This window comes from Vespa velutina, chromosome 25 (assembly GCF_912470025.1).
Source record: "Vespa velutina chromosome 25, iVesVel2.1, whole genome shotgun sequence".
NCBI classification, from domain to species: domain Eukaryota; kingdom Metazoa; phylum Arthropoda; class Insecta; order Hymenoptera; family Vespidae; genus Vespa; species Vespa velutina.
In genome coordinates, this window is record NC_062212.1 from 2,024,729 (window position 1) to 2,049,386 (window position 24,658).

The 24,658-nt window shown below is 22.6% G+C and overlaps 3 protein-coding genes across 4 annotated transcripts; all 3 read left to right on the forward strand.

Annotated features, from left to right (window-relative positions):
• The first annotated feature begins 297 nt into the window (after positions 1–297).
• LOC124957257 (odorant receptor 22c-like) lies at positions 298–5,536 on the forward strand. Its single transcript, XM_047514110.1, has 7 exons — positions 298–510; positions 1,690–2,137; positions 2,887–3,172; positions 3,895–3,994; positions 4,091–4,201; positions 5,175–5,330; positions 5,417–5,536. The coding sequence occupies exons 1-7, from the start codon at positions 316–318 to the stop codon at positions 5,465–5,467; spliced, it is 1,347 nt and encodes a 448-aa protein (XP_047370066.1). The 5' UTR covers positions 298–315; the 3' UTR covers positions 5,468–5,536.
• A 1,324-nt stretch (positions 5,537–6,860) lies between these two features.
• LOC124957260 (odorant receptor 22c-like) lies at positions 6,861–13,373 on the forward strand. Its single transcript, XM_047514114.1, has 7 exons — positions 6,861–6,985; positions 8,986–9,433; positions 10,393–10,678; positions 11,462–11,561; positions 11,708–11,818; positions 12,906–13,061; positions 13,155–13,373. Exons 1-7 carry the CDS (start codon positions 6,968–6,970, stop codon positions 13,203–13,205), a joined length of 1,170 nt encoding a protein of 389 aa, XP_047370070.1. The 5' UTR covers positions 6,861–6,967; the 3' UTR covers positions 13,206–13,373.
• A 3,296-nt stretch (positions 13,374–16,669) lies between these two features.
• Positions 16,670–23,972, forward strand: LOC124957259 (odorant receptor 4-like). Of its 2 annotated transcripts, none has more exons than XM_047514113.1 (7): positions 16,670–16,742; positions 18,698–19,145; positions 20,613–20,898; positions 21,823–21,922; positions 23,092–23,202; positions 23,284–23,439; positions 23,837–23,972. In XM_047514113.1, exons 1-7 carry the CDS (start codon positions 16,722–16,724, stop codon positions 23,879–23,881), a joined length of 1,167 nt encoding a protein of 388 aa, XP_047370069.1. In that variant the 5' UTR covers positions 16,670–16,721; the 3' UTR covers positions 23,882–23,972. The 2 variants fall into 2 exon arrangements, with proteins under 2 accessions (XP_047370069.1, XP_047370068.1); XM_047514112.1 differs by lacking the exon at positions 23,837–23,972 and adding an exon at positions 23,577–23,656.
• The last annotated feature ends 686 nt before the right edge of the window (positions 23,973–24,658 follow it).

Consider the following 24,658-nt stretch of genomic DNA (forward strand, 5'->3'; position numbering starts at 1 on the left):
TTACGTGAAACTTACTTTCGTAACGACGATATCAACAATCCCCCTTTTTACGAGCGAATGAATCGGCGTAGAAAAAAGAAAAGAAGAAAGAAAAAAAAAAAAAGAAAGGAAGAGAAAATGTACGAATGAGAGTTGTAGCAATAGTTTCCTTTTTTTTTTTTTTTTCTTTTTTTTTATCGAAGTAGTCACTAAATGTTTTCCAACGAACAACGGCTAAAGTTGAATAAATATTTTATCTTTAGATAGTCAAGCCCTGTATCAACGGAGATACAGTTAATCGATCAATTTTCTAATAAGTTCTTTTACCCCTGTCTAATGTCACGGACAAACTTTCTTCATTTTTTTTTCTCCTGTCGGACGATGTATTATTCAAACATGCATTTGCAACTCTTTCTTTTTTTATTTTTTCTCTTTTTTTTCAAACAGGAGTTTACAACGGGGGTTGATCGATCGTTTTCCTGTCAGTCAGTTGTGAACCTTCAAAGGGATAACATGGGCACGAAGATAGAAGTAAGACGAATAATAGTTTCTCTCGTTACACTCTTACATCTGTGCTGTGTATAATTTTGATATTGCACGTACATATTGTTTATATACAATTTATGTATTTTTCTTTATAGTCAATTTTGTTTCTTTTTTCTTTTTCTTTTCTTCTTTCAGTCAGTGTAATATTTTTATTTCATGATTTTTATTATTAATATGGTGACATTGAGAAGAAATTACTTCTGAATAGAATTTTGGTTTGTGCGTTCTTCAGGCTTTATTATATAATGTTTAATAAAAATTGATCGTATTGATTTGGGATAAGTATTGTATCAGCTTTTTTTTTAGATCGTCATGTGTATCCAATTTTTTTTCTAATCAATATGTTTCTTCACGACAATCTTTTTTTTTGTTTTTTCCAAAGCTTAATTGAACTTTATTTTCAAATTAGAGTACTCGATTATTTGGATTCTTGATTATTTTTTTTTTAATTGCAACAAAATTATTATTTTTTATTATTAAAATATGAAAGAAGAAGGGACAGAATAATTGTTAATGTTCTGCAATAACTTTTACTTTTGATTCGTTTTTTTTATTGCTTTTGTGTTACAATATCGTTGGTATTTTTTTTACGAAATAAATTTGTAATTTTTCTGGTACATTAAATTATAATGATCATGTATTTAATTCGTTTTTTTTTTTTGATAATATTTGTTTTCTTTTTCAAAATTTTTTTATTTTAATTAATTATTTCATATAACTCGATGAAATAAAAATTGTAGCACAAAAGAAAATATTAAAATGTTAACAATTAAAATGAATTAGTGAATATTAATTGGACGTGATTACAATACTAAATAATCATACTGATTATAAAAAAAAAAAAAAAATACTTTTTGATTGTAATCCATAGAAAAAGAATCGTTAACCACTAATGTGAAAAATTATTTTTTCTTTTTCAAATTATGTAAAAAAAGAGATGAATCGTGAAGTTGATAAAACTTGCATATGTGTATATGTATCTTATATCAATTATATATTGTATATTTATTTATTAAATAGAAAAAGAAAATAATATTACCAGTTAATATAAATTTACAATTATATATTATAAATATTAATAAATTTGTTTTTTTTATTTAATTATTATTACCAACTGCCGATATATATATATATATATATATATATTTATTATTATTATTACAGATAATCGACTTAACCGAGGCAAAGAAGTCATTAATATGGAACAGATTATTACTGAAATACGTTGGCATTTGGCCCCTTGAAATTTCCAATGCCCTTTTTCTCTTTTTTTTTATTTATCTTTCTTTACATTGTTCATTGACATTTGCCGAACTAACACGTTGTAAACATGACTTTGATGTTTACATGGTAATATTTAGCGAATACATACTACACTTAATGACGCTAATTAAAATAACAACGTGCTGGAAAAACAGACGAGCATTAGGACGTTTGCTTGTCGAAATACAAAATAATTTCATCGTCGACAAATACAATACGTTCGAGAAGAGATTCATTTTTATCAAATATACCAAAATGGCGAAATATTATGTTTTAGTAGCGGTTACCACGATGACATTTAGCATTGCTTTTTATTACGTCAACGCATTGTTGCTAAATATAAAAATGGGTAAACGTTCTATCAAATTTGTACATGAGATAATTTTATTAATTATTATTTTATCCATTTTTCTGCGTATATAGATTTATCACAAAATTATCAACGTTGTTGAATATCTCTTTTGTTTTTGGAACAAACGAAAAGAATAAGAATATTTATTTATATATATATTAAGCAAAGTTTCATGTTTTCACGTGAAAAATATATTTTAATAATCTGATAAATTATGTTGGACTTCTGGTTCAAACTGGAAATTTAATGATCCACTAGTATCTTTTTTGGAATATCGTATTTTTTTTTGACTACTCTTTGAAATAATTATTACGATTATTTAATCAACTTTTCAATGAAATAAATTGATTTCTTTCAAATGTAAACAATCTTAATGTTGAATGAAAAAATGTTAAAAGAAAAATTTATGAAATCCTGCTACAATAAGTATAGTTACTAACTTACTATATCTTTAAGCTGAAAAAAGAAAATCTTTCAAATTAATTTACAGTAACAATAATAATAATAGCTTAATTTATTCGATAAATATTCGAAGTGTCCAATATATTTTTTTATTCGGAATCGACTTATTTTAATCGTAATTATCGTTCTTAATTCATCTAAATTTCATTTTTCAAATTCACTATCTGAAATTTATGTAAATATATATATTATTATATAATCATACATGTATTATAGAAATATATCGTATTTTATTTTAATTTCCATATATATTTTTATTATACATTATATTTTATTCGTTACAGTCATAAGCAATTCGTCATTGAGCTACAAACTACCGTACAAAACACGAGCCATTGTCGATATACGCGACATTAGAGTCTATATTTTTCTCTGTATTTATCAGATGTTGCTAGTACCAAGTATTATACTAGGTTTCGTTGGATTTGATTGTTTGTTTGCCAATCTTGCATTTCATATTACCGCACAATTTGGAATCCTCAGTTCTATGCTCAAAGAAATTCTCAACGATTCTAATGGTTTTCAATATAATATAAAGGAACTTTTACTTCGACATTACGTATTGATAAGGTAAATATTAATTGATAATGTAATTTTCTTTAATATAATGAAAATTTTCCTTTTCATTTTCTAAGGAATACAATAATTGTTATCTAGAATATTTTATAACAGAATGATCGATAGAATGGAATTTATAAAATTTTTTTTTCATTAAACTGAAAGCTACTTACTATTAAAAACTATTTTCGATCTTTTGAATTATTCGATTTCGTTGATGAAATATCAATTGTGGTAAATTTATTTTTGGAATAAATTTTCAATGTCATTATTCAAGAAATCAACTTAGCTACTTTTTTTTTTCTTTTAAACAGAAATCTGCAATCTTCTTTTTTTTTTTATAACGATGATATGTTCCACACGAAAAGAAAACAAGTAACTTCATTCTGAAATTTTTGTTTCGAGATCAAAATGAATGAGAATTAAAATGTATTAAAGAAAGAAAAAACAAAAAAAAGAAAAACTATGGATTTGATTATTCAACGAATAAAATACTGATATAAATAATTAATGTTACATATTATTTTTTAGAAATATGTTTGATTCTTTTTTGTATGTGAATGAACATGACTGTTTATTCTGTAACAAGAAAAAAAAATATCTAAAAAAAAAAATTAAGATCTGTGTAACAAATATTTTTCACATTTGATTTATCACATTACATTTATTATCATATTAAATAAATGTCTTATATATATATGTATTTATGTATATGTTATTTGACATTTTTTTAGACAAGCAAAAACTTTGGAAGATAATTTTAATGTAATAATATTGCAACAGTTAATGGGCACAACGTTTCAACTTTGTTCATCTGCTTACAATACAATTTTGGTACGTATTACATATAATATGTTAATGCATTTCATGTAACGATTATCTTTGATTTATCTTTTTGATATATTTTTAATCTTTACAATTTTATTTTAGGACACAGTAAGCAAAGAAACATTAACGTTAATCATATTTTGCTTTTATGCTTTGAGCACATTGAGTACATTGTTTCTTTATTGTTACATCGGCGAGTGTCTTATTCAAGAAGTAATTGATATTAATTGACTATATCCAGGGTGTCTTATATTATTTGATTGTCAATAAAATATTTCGATTGTTATTAAAAATATTTTATTATGTGATAAATATTCCTTCGTAATTCTATTATTATAATTAAATTATTTTTGTTTGATTTCACAAAAGAATCGAAAGAAACAAACGTTTATTAATAAATCTATAATTTTTATTTCGAAACTTAATAAAGTTTAATCAATAAATGAGTATTACAATAGCAATAATTAAGATCTTTCAATATTTAATTTCGTAATGATAATTAATATTAATTAGTTTGATACACTAAGTAATATTGTTTATTATATATTTCTAATGCCAGGTTTGTTATATTTTTAAATAAATTTATTAATCATTTCTAAAAGATTAAGTATCACGTAAATTAAATTAAATGATTAAAATGAATTATTAATATATATTTAATGATATTTTTATATACAGGATGTTTGATTTTAACAAAATCACATTTCTCTTCCAAAACGTAGAAAATTTTATTTGAAACATTTGTTTATAGATCCAGTGATATCGGATACGCAATGTTATATCCTTTAGAATTTGTACACCCAGTATGTAATTGATTCAGTTACTTATAATTTATTATTTTAACATCAATTTATTTGACGAAAATTTATTTATTATAAATGAAACAAATAGATTAATTTTTATAAACAATAATTTCTTTTCTTTTCTTTTCTTTTTGAAATTTTTCTATGGTTGCTTTACAATGTACGACAACAAAATTATTTTTTTTCGTATATACATCAGATACTTGAGTCGAACTATACATGATTTGTATTTATTAAATTATATTTACGACTTATGGGAGTACCTTATAATATTTGAAAATAAAAAAGAACAAATTTATTGCGATCAAATTCGATAAGACACTCTGTAATATATTCAATCCTTCGATATCTATTAACAATTGAAATTATTTAAAAAAATTTAGAGTTTGAGCCTGAGCAACGCAATTTATCGTTACGAGTGGTATAACATGTCACCAATGAATTTAAAAATGCTGATAATATGTATGTTGCGAATGAAAAGACCAGAACAATTAACTTCCGGTAAATTTTTCGTCCTATCATTGACTTCTTTTACCGACGTAAGTATTTAAGAAAAAACCAAAATTTTTCTACCTATATTTAAGTTAACGGCAAAATATGTTACACATGTTATAATGTTTTATAGATACTCAAAACTACGATGGGATATCTGTCATTACTGAGAACTCTTCTGTGAAGATTTTTTTGTATTCTTTTTAGGTCCACTTATTAAAGAGAACACTTTTATTTCTTCTATTAATTAAACATCGTTCTAAGTCAGTTGATACAATTTTTAATAAAAAAAAAAAAAGAAAAAAAAAACCAAGGAATCGAAAGACAAATATCCGTTCCATATTTTTTTCATACTTTCTTTTTTTGCGTTAATCCAACATCATTATTTTCCGTGGCGAATATTAATATAAATTAACGTCCCATTATTTAATAATAGAAAAAATGTTTGAACTTTACGTCAGTGCTGAAATCTCAACCGGAAATCTTATCGTGTATATCGTACTAAATATAATATATATATATATAGATTATAAAAGTATATGTATATATTTTTATTATATTATGAAATCTTAATATAATAAAATCTTAATCTAAGAAAAAATAATATAAATTATTCTACTCACTTGATATTCAATATATAAGATGTATATGTGATTGAATAAACGACGAATAGTATTGTTAGTCCTTCTATTGATTTTTCTATTTCAATTCGAATATAAGAACGTGATCCTTTCATTGTCGATAATTGATTACAATCTTGACGTATTAAGGTGTGTATAATGCACGTAATTATCGTAGGACAAAGTTCACCATGAAGTTATGACAATTGAGAGATATATAGAAGAAGATATAGGTATAGACGTTGGAAATGTATGGATATTTTCAAACTTTTTCACATCGATATTTTTCTTATCAATTAATTCGAACGAATGCCTTTCAATCGTACACATTTTACAACGTACAATTAACATTTGTCTAATAATTTCAATGCAGCAACGATAAGTAGATCGTTATAGTATCTGTTATTTCATTCCATACTATTCATATGACGGACATCATAGAAATAAAAACTTCGAATATAACCAGGAAACAGGATATAACTTATTAGAAAAAAGGGGTAAACTCGGTGGAAGATCTTTATCGTTGTCACCCTAACACTCCAATGGAAAAGTTACTTCACGTGAAACTTTCTTTCGTAACGACGATATCAACAATCCCCCTTTTTACGAGCGAATGAACCGGCGTAGAAAAAAGAAAAGAAAAAAGAAAAAAAAAAAAAAAAGAAAGGAAGAGAAAATGTACGAATGAGAGTTGTAGCAATAGTTTTCTTTTTTTTTTCTCTCTTTTTTTCTTTTTTTTTTTTATCGAGGTAGTCACTAAATGTTTTCCAACGTACATCGGCTAAAGTTGAATAAATATTTTATCATTAGATAGTCAAGCCCTGTATCAACGAAGATATAGTCAATCGATCAATTTTCTAATAAGTTTTTTTACCCCCGTCTAATGTCACGGACAAACTTTCTTGAATTTTTTTTTCTCTCCTTTTTGATTATATTATTCAAACGTGCATTTGCAACTCTTTCTTTTTTTTCTTCTTTTTTTTTTTTTTTTCGAATAGGAGTTTACAACGGAGGTTGATCGATCGTTTTCCTGTCAGTCAAACGTGAACCTTCAAAGCAATAAGATGGAAACAGAGATAGAAGTAAGACGAATGATAATTATTACCCCATTACACTATTACATTTTTCTAGTATGTTAATTTGAAATTGCACGTACATATTGTCTATGTATTATTTGTGTCTTTTTTTTTTTTTTGCATGTTATTTTCTTCATTTTTTTTTTTTTTTTTTATTAGCCGAATCGTAGTCATTATTATATAGATTTTTATCATTAATATAATGACATGGGATAGAAATTAATTTTATAATATCTTTTTTTTGTTCTCCTTTTTTCGACAGTAATAAATTATATTCAATTAGAATTGATCTTGGTATTGATTTGACTGTTGTATTGTATTGCCTTTTTTTTTCTTTTTTTTTCTTTAGATTGCCATACATATAGAATTTTCTTTTTTTTTTCTGATTAATAAATTTGTTCACGACAATTTCTTTTTTCTTTTTTTTTTTTTTTTCACATAGCGAAGTTGAACTTTATCTTCAAATTATTGATCTCGATTGTTTGGTTTCTTATTTATTTGTATAATTGCTGCAAAATTTTTTGTATTTTTGTATATTTTCTTTTATATTTTTTTTATATTTTTTATATTTTCTTTTTATATTATTAAAATAAAAAGAAAAAGAAACGTAATAATTACAAAAGCAATAATTTTTTTTCTTTTTATTTTTTTTCTCATTGCTTTTTCTTAATAATATACTTGATATTTTATACGTTAAATTGTAATGATTATATATTTGTTTTTTTTTTCTTTTTTTAAATTACTTAAAGATAAAAGTGATAAATCGTATAATTGATAACACTTGTAATTGTATTTGTGTATCATATATTAATTGTATATAATATATAATTAAATTACTATACCTAATTGTCACTTCAAAGTTATAAATATTTTTTTCTTCTTTATTTTCTTTTTATCAATAAATTTATTAATAAAATTCGAAAATTAGTGTTATAATAAATTAATAAAATTTAATATACAATCTATAATAAATATTTTTTATATAGATATTTTTTAAACAAGAAAAGAATTGAAATATCTTAAATGAAAATTTAATATATTAATATATAATAAAAAATATTTATTATTATTATTATTAAATTTATTGATTTTATCAAATCAATGATATCATTCGTATCATTCTAAATAATTTTGTCAGTTAGAAAGCATCTTTATAAGATCTATATTTAAAAGAATTTTTAAAAATTTTCCTTTAAGAAGAAAAAGAAAAAAAAATAAATTTTAATGAAGCAATTTTTTATTTTTATTTATTTATTATAATCGCCTATCGATTTTATCGTATTAACGAAATCATTAAGATAACATATAATTTTTTTTTTAGACTATAGTTACTAAATAATGTTCTTTATTTCATTTCTAATAATTTATTATATCTTTTTCAAGTATTTACTAATTTATATATATATATATATTTATTTATTATTATTATTATTATTATTATTATTATTATTATTATTATTATTATTACAGACAATCGACTTTATTCGATTTTATCGTATTAAGGAAATCATTAAAATAACATTATATAATTTTTTTATTTAAATTATAATTATTAAATAATGTTCTTTATTTCATTTCTAATAATTCATTATATCTTTTTCAAGTATTTACTAATTTATATATATATATATTTATTTATTATTATTATTACTATTATCATTGTTATTATTATTATTATTATTATTATTATTATTATTATTATTATTATTATTATTATTATTATTATTATTATTATTATTATTATTATTATTATTATTATTATTATTATTATTATTATTATTATTACAGACAATCGACTTTATTCGATTTTATCGTATTAAAGAAATTATTAAAATAACATTATATAATTTTTTTTTTAAATTATAGTTAGTAAATAATGTTCTTTATTTCATTTCTAATAATTCATTATATCTTTTTCAAGTATTTACTAATTTTTACATATATATATATATATATATATATATATATATATATATATATAAATATATTTATTATTATTATTACAGACAATTGACGTAATCGAGGCAAAGAAGTCATTACTATGGAACAGATTATTACTGAAATATGTTGGAATTTGGCCCCTCGAAATTTCTAATGGCTTTTTTCTCTTTTTCTTTATTTATCTTTTTTTACATTGTTCATTGACATTTGCCGAATTGACACATTGTAAACACAATTTCGAAGTGAACATGGCAATTTTCACTGAAAACGTATTACTCCTAATGACGCTAACGAAAATAACAATGTGCTGGATGAACAGACGATCATTAAGACGTTTACTCGTCGAAGTACAAAATAATTTTATCGTTGACAATTACAATACTATCGAGAAGAGATTCATTTTCATGAAATATACCAAATTGGCGAAATATTATTTTTTAGTAGCAGTACCAACGATGACTATTGCCGGTGCATTTTATTACATCCAAGAATTGATGCCTAACGTCCGAATGGGTAATAATAGTTCTGTCAAATTTATACAAGTGATAATTTATTATTAAATTAATTACTCTTTTATCCAATTATATGCGTGTACAAATTGATTATAAAAATTATGAAACGTTTTTGAATATCTTCTTAGTTTCGAGCAAACGAAATGAGAAAAAAAAAACATTTATATATTATATTCATGTAATGCAATGTTTCATGTTTTCACGTAGAAAAAAAAAATATTTTAATAATGTAAAATAAAATGATCGGATTTTCGATTGATAAAACCGAAAGTTTAATGACTCTTTAATATTTTCTTTTCTGGGATGTTGTATTCTTTCAACTTTTTTCTTTTTTTTTTCTTTTTCTTTTTTTGATTAATTATGTCAATGGTTTTAATCAATTATCATTCAAGTCTATCGATTTTCTTCAAATGAAAACAATTTTAATATTCAATAAAAAAAAAAAAAAAAAAATGGAAAAGAAAAAGAAAAAGAAAAAATAAATGAAACAATCCAACAATAAATATACTAACTATAGTAATGAGTATTAAGTATATTAACTATAATAATGAATTTTTAATTGGAAGAAAGAAGAACTTTTAAATTAATTTACGATAACAATAATAAAAAGGAAAAAGAAAAGAAAAAAGAATAAAAGAAAAAAAATAATAATTAATAACAAATAAATAATAAATAATATATAATAATATATAATTCGATAAATATTGAAAGTGTCAAATGTTATCTTTTAAATCGAATCGAAATTATCTAATGAAAATTATCGCAAATTAATTCATCTTAATTTTATTTTCTATATTCAATATTATATGAAATTCATATATATTATTATATTAAATCATACGTGTATCATTTAAAAATTATTTTATACATATTTTATATAAATTATTATTATTATTATTATTATTATTATTATTATTATTATTATTATTTTATTATTATATTATATTTTATTCGTTACAGCAATAAGAAATTCATCATTGAGTTACAAACTACCGTACAAAACACGAACCATAATCGATATACGCGATATTAGGATCTATATTTGTCTCTGCATTTATCAGATGTTGGTGATACCGTGTATTACATTAGGCTTCGTCGGATTCGATTGTTTGTTTACCAATCTCGCATTTCATATTACTGCACAATTTGGAATTCTCAGTTGCACTATCAGAGAAATTCTCGACGACTCTAATGGCTTTCAACGTAATATAAGAAAACTTGTTTTTCAACATTACAAATTGATAAGGTAAACATTAGGATGAACATTTTTTTGATAATAATTGAATATTTTTTGTTTCTTTTCTTTTTTTGTTTTTTTTTGTTTTTTTTGTTTTTTTTTTGCGAACTCGATGCAATTCAATAAATAAAATGCAGTCGATGTTATAAAGCGACGTTCGATAGGATGTAATTTTCAAATTATTACTTCTATAAACACGTGGACAATTTTTCAATTGAAAATTCTTCGAATGTGATTTATTAGATTTTTAATGGTGTAATATCATGGGAATTATAATTTCTTTACTTCGTGTAAGTTTTCAGGTTTTTTTAATAAGTCAAATTTGCTTTTCCCTTTTTTTTTTTTTTTTATAATAGAAACAATTTTTTTTTTTTTTATAAAGATGACATATCGCACGTGCAAAAATATCAATAACTTTTGTCTGAAATATTTTTTTCGTAGTCGAAATTAATATTTCGACAATTGAAATGTTTTTTCTTTTTTTTTTTTTTTCAAAAGCAAGAAAAAGACGCATTTGTTTATTCAACAAAATACATACTGATATAAATAATTAACGTTACATATTATTTGTAACAAATATATTAGATTACTTTTCTGTACGATTTTAACGTGACAATTAATTTTATAAGAAAAAAAAAAAAAGAAAAAAAAAAAAAAGATTTGCCTGGACAAATAATTATAATCTCATTAACGAATGTATAAATAATTATTTTTTTTATATTTTATTATCGTATTATCTTAAAATCTTATATATTTTATTGGACATTTGTTTATTTTACTTTTTTTTTTCAGACAGGCAGAAAGTTTGGAAAATAATTTTAATGTAATAATATTGCAACAATTGATGGGAACAACGTTACAACTTTGTATATCTGGTTACAATACACTTCTGGTAATGTATATACATCATACGATCTGTGTAATCGAATTAATGTAACCGAATATTTTTGATATTTCGTTTCCCTTTGTTTTTTCTTTTTTTTTCTTTTTTTTTTTTTTTTTTCTTTTTCTTTTAATGTTTACATTTTTTTTTTCCAGAGCACAGTAAGCAAAGAAGGAATAACATTGATTCTATTTTATTCGTATGCTTTTGGCGTCCTAAGTACATTGTTTACTTATTGTTACATCGGCGAGTGTCTTATTCAAGAAGTAATTGAAATTAATTCACGAGATACGTCTTATTTAATCCTATTTAATTTGATTGTCAATAGAATTATTTAATTCTTATTAATAATATTTTAATTTCTAATAAATATATTCATTCTCGTAAAATTTCTTATTGTTATTAATTGATATTTATTTGATTTTACGAAAGAAATGAAAAAAAAAAGGAAAAAAAAAAATATAGGAATCACTTTCATAAAGAATAATAATTTATTAATAAATGTGTGATTTTTATTTTGATACTTTAATGAAATTTAATGAAAATGTAATATTAGATATATTTAGAATCGTTCAATATTTTATTTAATATTAATAATTATTAATTATTTTTTTTTTTTTTTTTGAATACATCAAATGATATTATTAATTAAATATTTCATGGTATAAAATCAATTGATAAATCTTTTCTGAAATATTAAATACGAAACAAATTGAAATGAGTTATTAAATTGACTGAAAAATATAAATATTTATATAATTGATTGAAAAATATAAATATTTTTATACATATTATTTTTCGTATACAGTGTGTCTCATTTTGATTATATCACTTTATCCTTTAAAACGCGTACAAACTTTTATTTGTAATATTTATTTAAACGAATCATCAGATCGGAGAAATTTTCAAATCAAAAATATTCAATGGTTCATTTACTGAAAAAAAAAAAAAAAAAAAAAAAAAAGAAAAAAAAAAGAAAACAAAAAATATATTATTTTTTAAGAATTATTATAAAATTTCAATTAAAACATTCGATGAAGTGTCTTTAGATTAATTTTATGACAAAAGAAATAATTTTGTATTCCTTTTCATTTTGAAATTTTACAATGTATCCTTACGCATATATGATGTTAAAATTATTTTCATTTAATCAAGTCAGAAATTTGATCAAACTTAATATGATTTCTTTTTATTAAAAAAATATTTGCGAGTCATATGAAAGTAATCTATAATAATTTGAAAAAAAAGAAAAAAAGGAAACAAATTTATTGCGATCAAATTCGATAAGATACTACGTGATATATCAATCTCTTTATATTTATAATAATCATTGAAATTGTTTGAAAAATTTAGAGTTCAAACCTGAGCAATGCATTTTATCGTTACGAGTGGTATAACGTATCACCAATGAACTTAAAAATGGTTAACATTTGTATGTTGCGAATGAAGAAACCACAACAGCTTACTTCCGGTAAATTTTTCGTTCTATCATTGGCCTCCTTTACCGACGTAAGTATTCAAAAAAAAAAAAAAAAAAAAAAAATCCACAATTTACATTTAAATCAATATTACAATGTGTTAATCGTTAATCTGTTTTAATAGATTCTCAAAACTACGATGGGATATCTGTCAGTACTACGAACACTTCTATGAAGACATTCTTCTTATCCTAATTCGTCCATATATTATTAAGATCACTATCATATCTCATTATAATTCAATATCTTTCTAAATTGATTGATTCTTTTATTAATATAAAAAAAAAAAAAATTTATATATATATACACATATGATTCAAATAATTTATAAAGATTACTTTTATTTGCCTTGATCTGCTTATCAATTATTGCTAAATACAAAATTTCCATTCAAGGATCTATCAAGAAAAAAAAAATGAATTCTTTTTCCTACATTTTCTGAAATTCTATAATTTCATGAATATACATTTAAACCTTCTGATTATAAAATATGGCGGAGTTCCATCATCATAATTCTTCCTTTCCGTTCTCAATAGTTTTTTATTTTAACGCATTTCCACAGCAATAATATCTACAAGCATATAAGTAAAATTTGTTAGTAATGAAAAAAAAAAAAAAAAAAAAATATTCATAATCCAAAATTGATAACCGATAGACGAAAAATGTAACGTGAACCATTAAGACATATTTACAATAAATTTACGAGTAACGTCGATCCGTCGATAAAGTAGAAATAAATTTTATGACCATTCATTTGATAATAATTTCATCATTACAATTTCACAAATCTGCATCCTATATATTATTATTATTTACACGATCTTGATAAATGTTTTGAAGAAATTAATCAATGATGATTTAACTAAGGATACTTTTTAATCAAGGAATATCATCCATCTTCAAAATAATGTAATGTGTTGGATATGGAAATTGATTCGTTCGTTAGGTCAGTTTGCCACAGAAGAAGTGATGGTTCTTGCACAACTATGGCCAAACGTGATCTGCAAAATATTGTAAAAGAGTCTTATTCATAAATTATTTCATAAACATGAACATCAATGCCAATTAAACATTTTTTTCAATGATCGAAGATTCATTATAGATGGTTCTACATTTGATGATTCATTGTGAGTATATAAAAATAATGAAATAATTGTTAATTTTTTTTGTAAATCTAACGGGAAACTTTAGATTCATTTTTTTTTGTAATTACAATTTGAAAAAAAAATTGTAATCTTGATATCAAAAAATTCTTATAAATCACTGAACTGGTTGATTACAAATTTTTCGATCATTATTTGCATTAAATTAAACATTTCCTGTCAATTCGATTTTCTTTCCGAAGTGTTAAGTTTTTTTTTTGTTTTTTTTTTTTTTTTAAATCAGAAACGGAAGTGTTCTCTTTTTCGATGAGCAGTAAAAAAAAAAAAGAAAATATAAACGTTCGCCATTTTATATAATTTCAAAAATTTGTTTCAAGAAGAATTCGTTGTTAATATTATTTTTTAAAAATGAATTATTTTCATTTTAGTTTAATTGATCGTCGTAGAAATTATCGTAAATAAAAAATTACAAACTTTTGTATATATTTATTATCAATACTTATCGAATTGTGATTATTTTTAATTAAAAAAATTAATTAATTTAATCTTTAAATTAAGTCCTTTCATACAAAGAAAAATTAATTTCAATATATTAAGCCGATTTGTAAACGAAAAGAAGATGAGTAAATATTAAAAAAAGTATTTCTATTGTTTTGCGAAGAAATTATGTACGTTCTTAAAATGTAAAAAAAAAATAAAAAAAGAAAAAAAGAAAAAAAAAAAAAGAAAACGAAAAAGAAATTATTCGTTTGTATATTTACCATAAAATGTAACCGGAATTAGGATGGTAATAATTGATGTTTCATGATCGCAATGTTGAATTTATTTTCTAATATTTCCGTCAATCTGAAATAATTTATATAAAAATTAGAATCGAAATATTACGATAGCGTTCATAACAAATATTTGTTTGTTTTCTGGATTATTTAAAAAATTTCGAAAAAAGAAATATCTAATTTCTTTCTCTTTCTTTTTTTTTTTTTTTTTTTTTGATCGATACATAATTAAATTATTAAATATAAATAATTTAAATAATTATTAGATAATTAAATGATAAGTGAAAAATAAATAGACACATATGTGAGCACATAAATGATTGAAACAAGTGTTACGAATTATTGTCAATAATTTTTTGACAATAGCATTTCGAAATAATCATTTACTGATAATTAATTGAAAATTTTAATAATAATATTCATATACATATACATATACAATATTATATGTGTGTGTGTGTGTGTGCGTGTAAATTATTTTTTATCGATATATATATATATATGTATATGTATTATCGATATATAAATGAACAATTAAATAATAAATAAAAAATAATAATTGAATGACATTCAATTTTATTTTGCCAAATTAAATTCTTAAAATATTTTATCAGATTAAAGAAAAGTTTAATCTTCATGAATGATTTATAAAAAAAAAAAAAAAAAAAAAAAAAAAAAAAAAAAAAAAAAAAAAAAAAAATTAAACAAGGTTTTCTTTAATTCGACCAATAATCATATATTGAAAATAATGACAAACTGATAATACAAAAAAAAAACTAAAAACAAAAGTATTCCTTTCGTTGTTCAAAAATCACATACGGGCTTACATAAACTCCCCATCCCCCCTCGCCCCTCTCCCACCCACCACAATCATTCTAATAACGTGAAAATTTCTATAAAAGGATAACGTCAATAATAATTTATCTCATTAATTATTCGAGAATTTTTATTATATGTTTCGTTAAGAAAGAAGATACAGATTTTTCTTCTCTTTTCTTTTCTAAATCATCAAAACTTTTCTAATACATCAACTAACGATCTAATGTCTTTTCTCGTTAACTGTATCACATAGAACTGAAGGTGATGAAAGAACGAACGTAAAGTGAAGAAGGTAAGGGTGGGGATAAGTAGTAGCGATGCAGAAACTATAAGATAATAGATGTAATTTGATAAACTTCGAACTATGACCAATGACCGGAATGAAGGAGTATACCAGGGGTGAATGAATAAACCGGTTACCACTTTTCTTCTAGAAACCATGATCATTTTCAATCTTTTTTCCAAAAATAGAAGCAAAAGAAAAAAGAAAAAAGAAAAAAAAAAGAAAAAGCAAAAAGAAAAAAGAGAATAATCTCAATGACCGATAAATAGAGTTTCGACAAAGTTTTTCGACGAGGGTTATAAAAATGTACTGATATGTTTTACGAGGCTAACCGAAGGGGTGAGTTCAAGTTTTTTATACCTACTCGAAACAGAGAAAGAGAGAGAGAGAGAGAGAGAGAGAGAGAGAGAGAGAGAGAGAGAGAGAGAGAGAGAGAGAGAAAGAGTCGAAGGGTGCTGCGAGCTACTATTCACCATCACCCATTCTATCCATTTTACATAATCGATGATCGTAACGACGAAATGATTGAACTCATTGTTAGTAGGGATTGAGAGACAAGTTCTTTCTCAATATTATTTTCGTATATTTGAGATTAACTATTCAATCAATCCCTTTGCACGCGAATCTAAAGGATTTATCAAACAAAGTTTACCAGGGAGGACGCTCGTTCGTTTTACCGTCAGTCTGTCGCGAACCTTCGAAGGGATAAAATGGGAAAGGATAGGATAGAAGTAAGATAAAGAGCATGGTTTGGTTTTGTTTTTATTTTTTGTTTTATTTTTTTTCCTCTTTTTTTTCTAACCGTAAAACGAGTCTCATGTCGAATATACGACGATCGTATATACGACGCCAATAAGTGCCATGGATATCCTACGTAATGATAGGAAATGATTTTCCATCGATCTATGTGTTCAACGTTTATCTCAATTGGAAATTATTTTTGTGAAATTTTATTTTGCGAATATTTCTTTATTATATGTATATTTTTGTTGTAATAGTAATTTCATTTATAAGCGTACAGATATCATTGACTTTTTTATTCTTTACAATTTTATACTTCGCCGAAAATTCTGTGACGTTTCGCTTGGTACTTTTTTCTTTACTTTTTTTTTGTTTCTTTTTTTATTCTACAATTTTATCGTTATGCTTTCTGCCTTTGACGTTTGATTTTTTTGATCGTAAGGAATTATTTAATTTTACGAATAAAAATTTCGAAGGAATGAAATTTTTATGTTAAATATACGCACGTGAATATAATGAAAAATATGAACCGATGATGTCTAATAATTATACATTTAATTCGGTGAATAATAGAATTGTAAAATTTCTAATGGACAATATATCGGGTGTTCAAAAGAATACATTAAAAAATTTTTATCTCGAAAACGTAGCATTTTTGAGAAAAATTGTTCTAACAAGTGTCATTTGATTTAAATAAAAGAAATATTATGATATTTCTTGTTTTTTATTTAATTGGAAGTTTTAACTGAAAGTTTTAACTGAAAGTTTAATCTGAAGGTCGACTTTATTTTTCGATAAAAAAAAAAAAAAAAAAGAAACAATATTTCATTAATAATTTATTTATTCTTTTTTGTTCTCATCTTATTAATAACGAATAATAAGTTTTTATTATAAAAAAATAAAGGCTCGCATTTAAGAAAAGTAAAGTTAAGCTTAAACGGACTTAAAAAGCTTATAATATATAAAAATAATGAATAGTATAATATTATTCTATTCATTATCTGATAACTTTTAATCTGAACAATTTTTTTCAAATATATTTTGTTGGCGAAACAAAAAATTTATAAGGCTTTATTTTGAACATCCGGTATAATATAATAAAGAATGAGTATATAGATTGATAAAGTGGCATATATATTTATATATATGTGTGTGCGTGCGTGCGTGTGTGTGCGTATGTGTTTATATGTGTCAATATCAATATGTATAATTTTTATTTGTAATATTCAAATATTATTTTTCAATATTTAAATATTAAAACATTAAGTTTCAATGTTTAATTTTAATATTTAATTTAATTATATAATTATATATATATATATATATATTATTATTATTATACAAGCAAAATAATATATATATAAATTGATAATTATATTTATAATAATATATTATAATTATAAATATAATTATATAAAATTTACTATAATTATAATATAATAATATATTATAATTAAAAATATAAATATATATATATATTATAATGTAATAGATATAATTATGTTTATAATTTATATAAATATATACATACACACAATATACATGTATAATTATACACATATATACATATATGTATATATAATTATATTTATAATTATATATATGTACATATTGATATATTAATATAATAACAATAAAGATATTATTATGAACGTATATATATATATTACCATAAATGAAATACAATGAACAAATAAATATATATATTTACAACAATAATCTATATATATATATATATGCATCGATATTATAATATTTATTCTATATATATATATTATATTTATAATTAATATATAATTATATTTATACTACATATATATATATATTAATATATTAATATATTAATTATATATAAATGTATATATAATTATAATAATTATAATGAAATACATTTAGAATCGTAAACTAATTTAGTAAATTAAACAATTTAATTTTTTCATTATAGGAAATAGGAATTGCCAATGTTATCAGAGCATACAATTGGAATACAAAGCTTTTAAAATGCGTGGGAGTTTGGCCATTGAAGATCTATGATCCGATTTTTCTCTTCTTTTTCATATATCTTTCGATTCATTGTTCCTTAACATTAGCACATTTGATTTATTCTCCAAAAACTATCGACAACGTCGTATCGAATATATCGGAAAATATTATTCTATCGATGACCCTTATGAAAATAACAACCATTAGAATCAATAGAGAATCATTGGGTAAATTATTGATGGATGTCAAAGAGGACTCATTGTCTGAAAATTACGAGAGTAAGGAAGAGAAAGAGATATTCTACAAGTATACTAAATTACCACCACGTTTTATACTAACAGCTGTCATTTCAATGACTCTTGCCATATTATTGTATTACGTGAATGGACTTAAGATTGGACTTCAAATTGGTAATTCAATTCTTTTTTTTTTTTTTCTTTTTCTTCTTATTCTATACCATTATTATTAATTTTACGCCTTTTATTACTATTTGTTTATCTATTTATTTATTTATTTATTTATTTATTTATTTATTATTAAATTAATTGATGTGACAAATACAAATGCAAAAATATTTACAATAATTGAGCTCGCACATTTAAATCAATAATCATTTTTAATATTCATAATAAGTAAATTAAATTCAATTCGACATAAGGTTTCGATATGTATTACATATTTATTGTATATATCATAAAGAAATAAATGAACAAACAAACAAAAAGGTTTCTATTATTCAAAAAAAAAAAAAAAAAAAAAAAGAAAAAAATTGATGTACTAACAAGCATCGAAGGTAATCATGAATCATTGCATTTTGTTATATTTTCGATTAGGATTTAACGCAATAATCGTAACAACAATAAATATTGTGATAAATAAAGATCAGTAAGTGCGAAAGTTGATTCAAAAAATTTGATCAGCCATCATTTAGATTTTTTGAACATGATCGTCCACTTGAACGATCTGAAGAATTTAATAATAATATTGTTTTAAAATTATTATCGTAATTGTTCGAGTTGGATCCAAAATTAATAGTACGTAGAACAGCTGACACATTTGGGATAGTCAACAATGCAAAAAAAAAAACCTTTTATAAAATCAAAAAATCAACGAGAAAAAATTTGTACATTGTTATTGACCAAACAACAAGGCGATCCATTAGCATAATCGATTCGATCGATGAGAAATGAGTGCTATATAGGAATTTGTAACGATACTAATCAATGATCTTCAAAATCAACAAGCTATATCCACATTTAAATTAGGTCTAGTTGCACGTACTGCAATGGCATAATTTATTTTGTATTGTCATAATCAATTGTCGTTGATGTTTATTATTCACAATTGAAAAGGTTACTTAATCAATTGTTGAAAAAAATGGACCGACACTGGTGCGGAACTGAAAATCTATGCCGACTAAAAAAAAAAAAATAAAAAAACGAGCTGAGAAAATAATAAATCGACTTAGGTAGAATGTACTATCGAAATTCATCGATATTCATTCGATATTATATTATTTGGATTATTATTTGTTTAGATTTATTTTTATAAAAAAGAAAAAAAAATATCTCCAAACGTCAATGGTTTTTATCTATACACTGGATGTATATTTTTATGAACGAGTATTTGAAAAATTACGAAAGAGATGACAAATGTGCGATTGATTAGATAATACTAAAAAAAAAAAAAAAAATATAATAAAATTTGTATCTATCTGTCTGTCTCTAATTTTAAATTAATCGATTAATTATGAGTATCCTGTAATATTTCACGAACAATATGACGTATCATTATATCGGACATTAACTCTATATGAATATATTTTAATCATTTCTTAAAAATATATTTTGTTCATTTGCTTCGTTTCTTTTTTACAGCAAAGCAGAATAATTCCATGGGTAATCAATTGCCTTATAAAGTATTAGTTATCATCGATTTGAATGATAATAGGATTTATGCATTGGTATGTGCTTATCAGACAATGATCATACCATCTATCATATTTGGTTATGTAGGATTTGATTGTATGTTCGTCAATTTGTCCACTCAAATTGTCGCACAATTCGCCATATTGTCGCATAAGATGAATGATATATTAAATAATTCGGAAAATTATCACGAGGGTATAAAGAAACTTGTATTACGACATTATCGATTGATAAGGTAAACTATCACTTGATTATATAAAAATATTTAATATAAGGTAAACCATACATTTGATTATATAAAAATATTTAATATATGTATTAATAAATATTAATAATTATTATATAAATATATATTATATAATAATATTATTTGATTACGTATTTATTAATTTTAACCTGGTACATGTCATAAAATATATCGGCAAAAAAAGAAACAAATATATAAACAAAGAAATATATATTTCTGTATGAATGACATCGTAATAATATATTAATAATTAATATATAAATATATATTATATAATAATATCATTTGATTACGCATTTATTAATTTTAACCTGCTACGTGTCATAAAATATATCGCCAAAAAAAGAAATAAATATATAAACAAAGAAATATATATTTCTGTATGAATGACATCGTAATAATATATTAATAATTATTATATAAATATATATTATATAATAATATCATTTGATTACGTATTTATTAATTTTAACCTGCTACGTGTCATAAAATATATCGGCAAAAAAAGAAACAAATATATAAACAAAGAAATATATATTTCTGTATGAATGACATCGTAATGATATATTAATAATTATTATATAAATATATATTATATAATAATATCATTTGATTACGTATTTACTAATTTTAACCTGGTACATGTCATAAAATATATCGGCAAAAAAAGAAACAAATATATTAGGTTGGTGCGTATGAAATGTCGGATTTTCTTTAATATATTCACTTAAGAATCCGACATTTCATTCGCACCAACCTAATATAAACAAAGAAATATATATTTCAGTATGAATGACATCGTAATGATTGTTTCGTTTTTTTCCAAATTTTTTTAAATCGTTTAAAAGACAAAAAATTATACGGAACTCTATCGTAAGATATTATTTCTAATTTTTACATGAAATATTTCAGATTGGCGGAAAGATTGGAAGATAATTTTAACATCGTGATTATGCAACAACTATTAGGTACCACCATACATCTTTGTATTTCCGGTTATCATTTATTAATGGTACACATAAAAGCGAATAATTTTCTTTTTTTCCTTTTTCATCATAAGGACGTACATAACTTTAGAGCAAAAAAAAAAAAATAGAAAAAACGAATATATTTCTATAATATATTTTGTCAAATTTTTAATCTTTACATATCTGCATAATTTATTAAAATAAATATTTTCTTTGCATGATAGGACTAACGTTAAAGATTAAATTAATAATTAAATTAACGTTAAAGATTAAATTAATAATTAAATTAAATAAATTAATAATTTGTTTAATCAAAAATAATGAAAAATGATGGATAAACGTACGTTGGGATGGATATATTGCAAAAATTCATTACTTACGATAATTTCAATGATCATTAATTAAAATAAAAAGATAATAATTTGTGCATGTATTAGGTTGGAAACTATGAAACGGGCATTGAATGAAAATAAATAAGTAAACAAAAACGCCCGTTTCATAGTTTCCAATCTGATACTTATATATTAAATTGGAAACTATGAAACGGGCGTTGAATAAGAATAAATAAATAAACAAAAATACCCGTTTCATAGTTTCCAACATAATATAATTCTTAAAATATAAGAGTAAAACGAGTATATCTGTTTGAATCGAATTTTGGAAATTAAATTTTTATACGTAAAATAATGAACGTTTATATTATTTTTCTATTTGTCGACAGCATTGCACTTTTGAAAAAAAAAAAAAAAAAAAAGTAGTACTTCGTAAAAAAAATCGAGTCGACAAGAAATCCTAAATTTAATGATGCAGATAATGAACGACAATTTTGAAATCTCTCGATTGAGTAATTTTCACGAAATTTTGGATACAGATGTTGAAGTTTTTTAGGTTACAATTAATAAAAAAAAAAAAAAAAAAAATAAAAAAATAAAAAAAAAAACAATACATATGAAGTTTAAATTTATAAACAGATAACAATTATCTTTGTGTATACTCTTAATGAATCATCGATTCCAGGATCATTTTCGAGAATTTTGTAATCCAAAATTTTAATCTATCATTTTTACTAACTGTGTGTATTGAAAGGATATAGAAAAAAAAAAAAAAAAAGAAAAAAAAAATTGATCATGTTTTCTATTCAAAAAGTATCATGTACGTCCTTAATTTACATGATAACAACTAATTAATGCTTTTTCTTATTTTCAATTTTTAGAGTAAAGAAACGAAAGATAATATAGCATTGTTTTTGTTCATTTCATATGGATTTTGCGTGATAAACACACTTTTTATTTATTGTTACATTGGCGAATGTCTTATTCAGGAAGTATATAAAACAATTTACCTTGATAATATCTTAATTGAAATATCAATTATCTCATTAATGTCATTCGTTTTATTCAATTAGAGTACCAATTTTGGTAATGCCATTTACAATTATGACTGGTATAATTTATCGGCAACGGATTCGAAATTTATTCTCATTTGTATGATACGAACGAAAAAGCCTCAATTTTTAACATCTGGCAAATTTGTCGTCTTATCTTTGACCATTTTCACAGACGTAAGTATACTTTGAAAGATTTTGGTTTTTTTTTTTTATTTTTTTCTTTTTTTTTTTTTTTTATTTTGAAACAACGATACAATTGTTATTTTCATTATTATCATTATTTCCTTTTTTTTTTTTTTTGATATTTGCAGATCGTCAAAACTTCGATGGGATATTTATCGGTACTACGAACATTTTTGTAAATGGGATTAAAGTAAAATCGATTAAATAGTAAAAATTTTTATTTTATTTATTTGTTTATTTTCTTTTTTTCTTTTTTTTTTGGCTTTATATCGACTTCCTTCGTACGAAGATAAACGTTGATTTGTACTGACGTTATAAAATATATAAATACGATTTTAAAACGATCGAACAAATCTCATCAATTTTTTCCTTTTATAAACAAAATTAGTATTTAAATGTTAAAAGAATTTTGACGGATATATCAATTGTTTGATTCTTTTAATAAATAAAAGAAGGTCAATTATCTTTGATCTTATTTATTATCACACGTAAATGTGATTGGATAAAAATAATAATAATAATGACGATAATAAAATTTATTAAAATAATTAAAATTATAATTATTATTAATTTATAATTATATTATTGTTATTAATAATATGTAAATTCAAACGTAAGTGATTAATATTTTCAAAGTTGAAAACAAATATGGATTCAATTTGTTTTTCATTTTTTTTATCTTTTCTTATTATTGTTTTATTGATAAATTACGTACATATACGATAACAAAATTTGGTATTGGCAAAAACGTTTTAGTTTTTTTTTCTTTTTTTTTTTTTTTTTTTACTTACATAAAAACCAAAATGAGCTTTCCGGTAAATCCTAGATGTTATGTCAATATCGTCTGTATTGTTTTTTTCTTTTTTAATTATTGTAAAATCATTAATTATATTTCAATAATCAATATCGAGAAATAATTATTGTCATATTTATTTATCGTAAATTATTTGTCTTATTAACATAAATTATTTGTCTTATTTGTAAGAATGATAAGTGGGTGCATTTATTATATAAAAAATTTATAAACATATAAAATAAATTTTCATTATTTGTATATCGAAACATTGAAACGATCACGTAATGTTTGATATAAAATTAAAATTAAGAAAAACGTAATAAATAAAAACGACCAACGAAATATAATATTTCAATAAGAAAATTGAAAGAAAAAATGGAAACAAATGTTAATCAAAAAAAAAAACAAAAAAAT

What these genes read in the sequence shown, in the direction of transcription:
- LOC124957257 (XM_047514110.1), top strand. Translation starts at nt 316, where the DNA reads ATGTCACGGACAAACTTTCTTCATTTTTTTTTCTCCTGTCGGACGATG. An exon ending in GTTGCTAAATATAAAAATGG is followed by an intron (nt 2,138 to 2,886) that starts GTAAACGTTCTA and finishes TATTCGTTACAG; the next exon opens with TCATAAGCAATTCGTCATTG. An exon ending in GCGAGTGTCTTATTCAAGAA is followed by an intron (nt 4,202 to 5,174) that starts GTAATTGATATT and finishes AAAAAAATTTAG; the next exon opens with AGTTTGAGCCTGAGCAACGC.
- LOC124957260 (XM_047514114.1), top strand. An exon ending in CTGGTTACAATACACTTCTG is followed by an intron (nt 11,562 to 11,707) that starts GTAATGTATATA and finishes TTTTTTTTCCAG; the next exon opens with AGCACAGTAAGCAAAGAAGG. An exon ending in CATTGGCCTCCTTTACCGAC is followed by an intron (nt 13,062 to 13,154) that starts GTAAGTATTCAA and finishes CTGTTTTAATAG; the next exon opens with ATTCTCAAAACTACGATGGG.
- LOC124957259 (XM_047514112.1), top strand. Translation starts at nt 16,722, where the DNA reads ATGGGAAAGGATAGGATAGAA. An exon ending in TAAGATTGGACTTCAAATTG is followed by an intron (nt 19,146 to 20,612) that starts GTAATTCAATTC and finishes TCTTTTTTACAG; the next exon opens with CAAAGCAGAATAATTCCATG. An exon ending in CGACATTATCGATTGATAAG is followed by an intron (nt 20,899 to 21,822) that starts GTAAACTATCAC and finishes GAAATATTTCAG; the next exon opens with ATTGGCGGAAAGATTGGAAG.